Source organism: Myotis davidii, unplaced genomic scaffold (genome assembly GCF_000327345.1).
Source record: "Myotis davidii unplaced genomic scaffold, ASM32734v1 scaffold46, whole genome shotgun sequence".
NCBI lineage: Eukaryota > Metazoa > Chordata > Mammalia > Chiroptera > Vespertilionidae > Myotis > Myotis davidii.
This window is the reverse complement of record NW_006383006.1, coordinates 5,757,093-5,766,487: the sequence shown is the minus strand read 5'-3', so window position 1 is coordinate 5,766,487 and position 9,395 is coordinate 5,757,093. Positions and strand designations below refer to the sequence as shown.

Here is a 9,395-nt window from a genome sequence, read left to right as displayed (position 1 = left end):
AAAATCCATGCCCCAGTGGAGTTTACTTCCTCCGGATAGATCTAGAATATTTTCTTTATCTAGGAGTGAAAAAGTAATATAAAAGCCTCCTAGGCTTTTTGTTGTTAATCTTCACCCAAGGATATTTTTTCCATTGCCTTTTTTTTTTTGAGAGAGAGAGAGAGGACAGGAAGGATTGGGGGAGATAGTGAAACATCAATTGGTTGCCTCCCACACAAGCCCCAACCAGGGGCTGGGGATTGACCTGCAACCCAGGTATGTGCCCTTGATCAGAAATCGAACCTGAGGCCCTTTGGTGCGCAGGCCCGTGCTCTAACCACTTAGCAAACTGGCCAGAACAAGCCTACTAAACTGAAAAATTCTTTCTGTGAGTAGTAAGCACATCTTTTAAAACAATTTTCTTTATAGGGAAACTTCACTTGCAGAAAACATTTGGCAAGAACAACCTCATTCTAAAGGTAAGTTGCATTTGACAGTGTCATGAAGAACTTGCTGATAACCCATGCTTTATGTAACAAGTGATAAATATTTTTCTTAATTACAAGAAAAAGAGTTGAAAGAAGGCAGAGAGGGGGACTAAAGTTATTATTGTATCTTTGAATCATGGAATCTATATATATAAAAGCCTAAGCAACCGAACAACCGCTCGCTATGATGCGCACTGATCACCAGGGGGCAGACGCTCAATGCAGGAGCTGCCCCCTAGTGGTCTTTGTGCTCCCACAGACAACTTCCTGCAGCTGACCAACCTCCCGCGGTCCCTTTCCCCAGCCGCCCTGATCCCTCCTATCAGGATTGGGCAAGATGGCCCGATTGGCCCAATCGCCAGCCAGGCCAAAAAACCCCACCGGTGCATGAATTCATGCACTGAGCCTCTAGTTTATAAGCATATGATCCTATCTAATAATAGAGAAGCATGGTAATTAACCATAACTTCCCTACCCTTCCCATTGTCTAATCAGTAAGATATGCAAATTAACTGCCAGCCAAGATGGCAGCTGGCAGCCAGGCAGCTGAAGCAAACAGGAGGCTTGCTTGCTCCAGGGAAGGAGAAAGCCAAGGTTCCCCGCCTGCCGCAGCCCAGCTCTGAGCTCTGGATGCAACAATGTTGCAATTATAGAACCTAAACAAACCCCAGGTAGCTGCTTTCAGCCAGCATGGCCTCAGAGCTTAAAGCGGCCAGTGATGGCAACAGAGTTTTAATTATAGAATCTAAACAAAACCAGATACCTGCTTTCAGCCGGCAACGGCCTCAGAGCTGGAGCCAGCTCTCAGCTCCAGTGACAGCTATAGAAGGTAAATATATCCCAGAATAAAAAAAGAAAAAAGGAGAGGCTGGGAGATTCAGTCACCCACCAGCCTGAAAACAGCCCTTAGCCCCTCACCCAGACTGGCCAGGCGCCCCAGTGGGGACCTCCACCCTGAAGGGGTGTGACCAGCTGCAAACAGCCATCATCCCTTCATCCAGGCTGGTCAGGTACCCAAGTGGGACCCCCACCCTGATCCGGGACACCCTTTAGGACAAACCAGCCGGCCCCCACCCATGCATCAGGCCTCTATCCTATATAGTAAAAGGGTAGTATGCAAACTGACCCTAACAGCAGAAAGGCTGGGAATGACTGATCACTGTGACACACACTGACCACCAGGGGGCAGACACTCAATGCAGGAGCTGCCCTCTGGTGGTCAGGGCACTCTCACATGTGAGAGCTCTTCTGAGCCACAAGCCAGGCTGATGGCTGCCAGTACAACGGTGGTGGTGGGAGCCTCTCCTGCCTCCTCAGCAGCGCTAAGGATGTCCAACTGCAACTTAGGCCTGCTCCCCACTGGCAAGTGGACATCCCCCAAGGGCTGTCGGGCTGCCAGAGGGATGTCTGATTGCCATCTTAGGCCCAATCCCCCAGGGAGCGGGCCTAAGCCAGCAGGTGGTCACCCCCTGACGGGTCCCAGACTGCGAGAGGGCACAGGCTGGACTGAGGGACCCCCCGCCCCCCGAGTGCACACATTTTTGTGCACCGGGCCTCTAGTGATATGAAAGACATTCAAAAAAGTGTTTTGAAATATTTGGTTTAAATATAAATATCCTCTCTAATAAAAGAAAAACATGGTAATTAGCCGTACGTCTGCTACCCTTCCCATTGGCTAATCAGGGTGATATGCAAATTAACTGCCAGCCAAGATGGCGTCAGGCAGCCAGGCAGCTTGAAGCGAACGTGAGGCTTGCCTGCTTCAGTGACGGAGGACTCCAATGTTCCCCCCCTGCCACTGCCGGCCTCTGAGCTTGCAGTTTTGAAACATTGTTACAAATATAGAAGCTAAACAAAATCCCAGAAACCTGCTTTCAGCCAGCCGGGATCGCAGAGCTGGAGTTGAAACAGTGTTTCGATTATAGAACCCAAATAAACCAGATACCTGCTTTCAGAAGCGGAGGCCTAAGAGCTGGAGCCAAGCCTCAGAGCTAAAGCTGGCCCAGAATAAAAAAGAAAAAAAGGAGCGGATGGGAGCTTCAGTCACCCGCCAGCCTGAAAACAGCCCTCAGCCTCTCACCCAGGCTTGCCAGGCACCCCACTGGGGACCCCCACCCTGATCCAGGACACCCTTCAGGGCAAACCAGCCGGCCCCCACCCGTGCACCAGGCCTGAGGTTGGTCGGCTCACCCTGCTCCCTATTGGGGTTGGGGGGCAATCAGGGGCAGGTATGGTCAGGGGTAAGGGCTGTGGGCCAATCAGGGAGCAAGGGGGTGGGGTGTTTGGCCACCCTTGATCAGCGTGGGAGAGCCCAATAGTGGGCAATACTTACTAAAGCAGTGATGGTGAACCTATGACATGCATGTCAGAGGTGACACACGAACTCATTTTTTTAGTTGATTTTTCTTTGTTAAATGGCATTTAAATATATAAAATAAATGTCAAAAATATAAACTCTTGAGCCCTACCCCAGACATCCTGAATCAGAATCTCTGGAGCAGAGCCAACAACCTGTATTTTAACAAGTCCTCCAGGTGATTGGGATGCATGCTAAAGAGTGAGAACCACCCGACTGTATTATAATCACCGCCTTTATATTTTCAGGATCTAACACAATGAAAATGATTATTATAAAGATCTAACCTTTCTCCCTCCTGGCAACTGTCAAAATGTTCTCTGTATTTTTGAGTCTGTTTCTGATCTGCTGGTTTTTTTGCACCAGAGTTAAGTTAGGGTTTTTCAAAATGCTGACACGCCGAGCTCAAAAGGTTCTCCATCACTGTAAAGGATACTTATTGAGAACAGTAACTGGGAAGAATGGGAAAAGAGCAGGTTTGAGCAGAGGAATAAGTAAAGCTATCATGCTGGCCAGGGATCAGCCTCAGCAAACCACATAGAGAGCTCTTGGGTCAATGGGGAAAAAAGGAGACATATGTACCTGATCGGGCTGGTTTGCTGGCCACAGTGGGCATCATAGCAAATGGTTGTTACAATGTTATAGTCACTGGCTTTTTATACATAGAGATGATCTTTAATGTGTTTGAAATTATCCTATCTAATAAAATAGTAACATGCAAATTAAATCTCACTCCCTCACTCCATCAGAAAGATGGCTGCGGCTACAGAGCTGGAGCGGCCAGGAGGCTTAGATTGCCCCTGGCGATGGAGGAAGCCAAGCTTCCTACCTGCCCTGTCCTGCCCTGAGCTCTGCTCAAGGTTACAAAGTTTCAATTATAGAAGATAAATAAATCCTAGATACCTGTTTCCAGCCTGTGGCTGTGGCCAGCCTGAAAACGGCCCTCAGCCCCTCACCCAGGCTGGCCAGGCACCCCAGCGGGACCCCCCACTCCCGCCATCCTCAAGTGGCTGTAGCCAGCCTGAAAACGCCCCTCAGCCCCACACCCAAGCTGGCCAGGCACCCCAGCGGGACCCCCATTCTGATCCGGGACACCCTTCAGGGCAGACCAGCCAGCCCCCACCTGTGCACCAGGCCTCTATCCTATATAATATTAAGGATGTCTGACTGATGGCTTAGCCCCACTCCCCTACGCTGGCAAATGGACATCCCCTGAGGGCTCCCGAACTGCCAGCTTAGGCCCGATCCCCCCGGGGAATGGGCCTAAGCGGGTGGACATCTCCTGGGGGGTCCCAGACTGCCAGAGGGCACAGGCCGGGCTGAGGGACACCCCCGAGTGCACAAATTTTTGTGCACCGAGCCTCTAGGCCTATATAATAGAGGTGATATGCAAATTAACCCTCACGCCATCACAAGATGGCGTAGGCTGCCTACGACCAGCCCAGCAGCGGGTTAGTGAGGGATGACCAAACAACCGAACAAGCAGGCTGCGTGGGGTGACCAGGCCAGTAGGGGGGTTAGTGAGGGACAGCCAAACAACTGAACAGCAGGCTGGTGGGGGGGCCATGAGGGGCGGCCAGGCCAGCACGGGGCACAGTTGGGGGCGAGCAGGAAGGCAGGCAGGCAGGCAGGTGAGCGATTAGGAGCCAGCAGTCCAGGATTGTGAGAGGGATGTCCGACTGCCGATTCCCAGAATCGGGCCTAAACTGGCAGTCAGACATCCCCCAAGGGGTCCTGGATTGGAGAGGGTGCAGGCTGGGCTTAAGGGATGATTCACCCCCCCCGCCCCCCCGTGCATGAGTTACGTGCACCAGGACTCTAGTTCATTATAAAAAACAAAGTTGCCTTTCTGCTTTCCAATAGTACAAAATATTAATTGATCTAGTTGCCTTGAAAAATAGAGCGTTTACTCTAAAGCAGCAATTCTCAACCTGTGGGTCGCAACCCCTTTGGGTGTCGCCTAAGACCATCGGAAAACACATATATAATTACATATTGTTTTTGTGGTTAATCACTATGCTTTAATTATATTCAATTTGTAACAATGAAATTGGGGGTCACCACAACATGAGGAACTGTTCTAAAGGGTCGCGGCATTAGGAAGGTTGAGAACCACTGCTCTAAAGAGTATAAATCTAGTCTCTTTTTTCTGTAGGTCCCAGTGTACCTTTCTCCATTTTTGATGAGTTTCTTCTTTCAGAAAAAAAGAATATCAGGTTTGAGTATTTTTGTTTTGTTTTGACACTTTAAAGTTTTCTATTTTTATAACTGAGAGTTTACTGTTATCTCTGTCAACAGAACAATATTGTTAAATGGAATGTGTCTTTTTATAGTCCTCCTACAGATCCTCCACGGGCTTTAGTCCAACGAAAACCCCTTGCAGTTCTCAAAACCTCAGACAGCATCAATTCAAATGAAGATGTGTCTCCAGATGTTTGTGTAAGAAGTATTCCTAAGTTAATATAAGTGGACTAGTGGATTGTTTCATTCAATTTTCAAAAAAAGTTTAGGATTCAAGTGAAAATTACTGACTTGAAAAAAGCACTGGCCAGTTTTATTACCTCCCTCTTTTTCTAAAAATCAGTTTTAAAAAGCACATGGAAAGATGTTCAACATTATTAGTCAGAATCAAAACCACAGTGAGATACTAGGATAAGCACTAGGATGGTTATAATAAAAAAAGACAAAAAATAACAAGTGTTGGTGAGGATATTGAGACATTAGAACATTTATGCATTGCTGGTAGAAATGTAAAATGGGATAGCCACTTTGCACAACAGTTTCTCAACATGTTAAACCTAGAGTGACCATATTATCAGAAATTCTCTCCTAGGCTTATATCCAAGAGAATTAAAAACATACATTAACACAAAAAAACTTGTACATGACTATTCATAGCATTATTCATAATAGCCAAAAAGTGGAAACCCAATGTCCATCAACTGAGGCATGGATAAATAAAATGTTGTATATCCCTACTGTAGATTATTATTCAGGCATAAAAAAAAAAAGAGGAACTGATATATCTTATAATTTGGTTGAACCTTGAAAACACTTCATTAAGTGAATGAAGCTAAACACAAAAGACCACGTGTTATATGATCCCATTTATATGAAATGTCCAGAATAGGCAAATTCATAAAAAGAGGAATTAGCCCAGCTGGCATGGCTCAGTGGTTGAACATCCGCCTATGAACCAGGAGAGCACGGTTTGATTTCCAGTGAGGGCATGCAGGAGGCCATGGTTGATGGCTTGATCCCCAGTGTAGGGCATGCAGGAGACCACCCATTAGTGATTCTCTCTCATCATCTATGTTTCTCTCTCTCTCCCTCCATCTCCCTTCCTCTCTGAAATCAGTAATAAAATATATTAAAAAACAAACAAAACAGGAACTATATTAGGGATTTCCAGAGGATGGGGATAAGAGGTTAGAGGAGTTAGAGCAGGGGTGGGCAAACTTTTTGACTCGAGGGCCACAATGGGTTCTTAAACTGGACCGGAGGGCCGGAACAAAAGCATGGATGGAGTGTTTGTGTGAACTAATATAAATTCAAAGTAAACATCATTACATAAAAGGGTATGGTCTTTTTTTTCAATAGTTTTATTCATTTCTCCGGCCCGTGGGCAGTAGTTTGCCCACTGCTGAGTTAGAGAGTGACTGCTAATGGGTATGGGTTTTTTGGGGGGGGGAGGGGTGAAAATGTTCTGGAGTTAGATAGTGGTGATGATTGTACAACCTTGTGAATATGCTAAAAACCACTGAAATGTACACTTTATTAGGGTGATTTTTTTGGTATGTGAATTATATCTCACTTTTTTAAAGTGGGGGGAAAAAGTATTGTGTTAAAAGCCTTAAGCACTTTTTTTTTAAGTAACATAGCAAAGAATCTTTGTTCTTTTTATATAAAATGCTTTTTGTGGCAATAGAAGAGTTATGTGACCAACCATTTGACTTTAGTAATGTTCTGTTTTAACCACTATGGATTAGTGACATGACTAGTTTATAAAAATCCAAGTCAAAGTAAGTAACTTTTATCATTGACATTTCATTGACGTTTTAAGGAAGAAATTCATCCCTGTCTTCAAACCAGCATCTGGAAACTTGTCTTGAGGTGGAAGAAAATGGAATATGTTTAATTTGAAAATTTGACAGAAAACAGAGTGGCTAGAATGAATTAAAGCAGTGTATTCTCCATATCCTAGGGAATGAATCACTTGGGGAAACTTTCTAAACATGTTTTTCCCCATTTATTTCTTTATTGAGGTATATTTTACATCCAGGAGACTGAACACATTAATTGTACAGCTAGATGAGTTTTTGTATGTGTGAATATTTTTGCAATTTTCACCTAGATCAAGATATAGACAATTTTCTAGCAACAGAAGAGACTAGGGAGCCATTTATGACTGCAGGTGCTCAGGCCCCATTCTACCTATACTGAATTAGAATTTCTAGGGATGAAGTCCAAGCACGTATTTTTTAAAACTAATTTATTGGAGGTGGCCAGTCAACATAACAAGCATGTATTTTTGTTTGTTTTAAATACTCTCCCAGATAATTCCGATAGTTTACTGACCGCTATGTAAAGGTAACAGTGTAGAATAGTAATAATTATATACGGTGTTCCTGAGAATACCACCAGAGAACATTATGAATGGATAGGCTGGATTTGGAGGTTGTAGTTCTAGGTTCAGCTGTTTGGAAATGGGCTGAATTATTAAAGAGTCTATCTTAGTCTAGTTTTGGGGTTTTATTTATTTATTTTTAATATGTTTTTATTGATTTCAGAGAGGAAGGGAGAAGGAGAGAGAGATAGAAACATCAATGATAAGAGAGAATCATTGATTGGCTGCCTCCCGCATGCTCCCAACTAGGGATTGAGCCTGGGCATGTGCCCTCATCTGGAATCAACATGACCTTTTGGTGCATGGGATGACACTCATCCAACTGAGCCACACGTGCCAGGGGTAAACTCTCATTTTTATAAAACAAAACAAAAATAGAACAAACACATAAGGAGGGCTATATCAATGTTAATAGTAGTCATCTCTTGGTGGCAGAAATGGGTAGTTTTGCCTTTTAAACAATTATTTATATTTGCTTCTATAAGAAACATGTTTGTTAGTTTTTAATAGAAAAAAGTCACTACCCTGTCCTCTCTCATCACCATCAAAGTTTATGTTGTGACAGAGACTTGCAAAATCATGTCCTGATACTACGGAAGTCCGCAGGCCAATGCTCTGTCCACTGAGCCAAACTGGCTAGGGCTCTTGTTTCTTTTAGATATACCTCTCACCTCTACTTATAAATGTTATCAGAAATTTAAAGTATATGTCAAATTGATCACCTAGAAAATTAATATCTAGCATCCACAAGGGTTAAATGAAATAGGCACTTTTGTATACTCCAGGTAAGTGTGTAAAGTAGTACCATCTCTCTGAGGGCAGTATACCATATGTATAAAGACCCTTAGTGTTCATAACCTTTTGTTTGACCTGATAATCCTACTTTTAGGAATTATTCCTAAGATATTAAGATATTCCTAAAGACTTAAATATATAAGGATGTTTAAAATAGTTTTATAACAGTAAAAAACAGGGAGTAATCTAAAAAAATTGGTTGACTTCTGATAGACCCCATAGTGTGATCATATTGTGTTTTGTCTTGTTTTTAACTGAACACTTGTATACTCTTAATTGTTCCACAACATTATTTAGGTATTTCATGAGTTCAGAATCGGTAATTACAAGCAAGGTGAGCCCATACTTCTATACTCCAGTAAAGGTTTTAGAAGGATATATGCCACACTGATATACAATGCTGTGGGTTTGTTGTTTTTTTTAAATCATCACCCAAGGATACTTTTCCACTGATTTCTAGAAAGAGTGGAAGGGGAGAGTGATCATATTGTTTTTATAGGATTTTTAATAGCACAGAAAATATGCTAAAAATATAATGCATGAGAATAATATCTACAGCCCTAGCTGGTGTGGCTTGGTTGAGCATTATCCCATGCACCAAAGGTCACTGGTTCGATTCCTGGTCAGGGCACATAACCAGGTTGTGGGTTCAGACCCAGTTGGGGTGCATATGGGAGGCAACTGATTGGTGTTTCTTTCTCACATCAATGTTTCTCTCTCTTTTGCTCTCATTTCCTCACTCTAAAAAAATCAATAAAAACATTTTTTTAAGCATAATATATACAGTTGAACCTTAACATAGGTTTGAACTGTCCAGGTCCACTTATACATGGAATCATGGAATTTTTTTCAGTATACAATTGGTCCTCCATATGGCCATGTTTTATATTCACAGATTAACCAACCAAACAGTATTTTTCATCTGTGGTTGGAAATCTATGAATGGGGGAGGCCAAATATATGCATTATTCTATGCCATCATATCTAATAAAAGACAAAGAGGGTAATTGACCGTACCTTCGCTATGCTTCCCATTGGCTAATTAGCGAGATATGCAAATTAACCGCCAACAAAGATGGCGGCTAGCAGCCACGCAGCTGAAGCGAGCAGGAGGCTTGCTTGCTCCAGTGATGGAGGAAGCCAAGGTTCC

The 9,395-nt window shown here is 43.7% G+C and overlaps 1 protein-coding gene across 2 annotated transcripts in view; it reads left to right on the top strand.

Moving 5' to 3' along the window:
- The window catches only part of BUB1B (BUB1 mitotic checkpoint serine/threonine kinase B), a 73,996-nt gene that overhangs the window by 50,250 nt on the left and 14,351 nt on the right, over positions 1–9,395 (top strand). For both annotated transcript variants that reach the window (XM_006778092.2, XM_015557605.1), the window contains exons 12-14: positions 409–458; positions 4,979–5,039; positions 5,157–5,262. In XM_006778092.2, the coding sequence (XP_006778155.1) occupies positions 409–458; positions 4,979–5,039; positions 5,157–5,262 (217 nt within the window). The remainder of the gene's footprint in view (positions 1–408; positions 459–4,978; positions 5,040–5,156; positions 5,263–9,395) is intronic.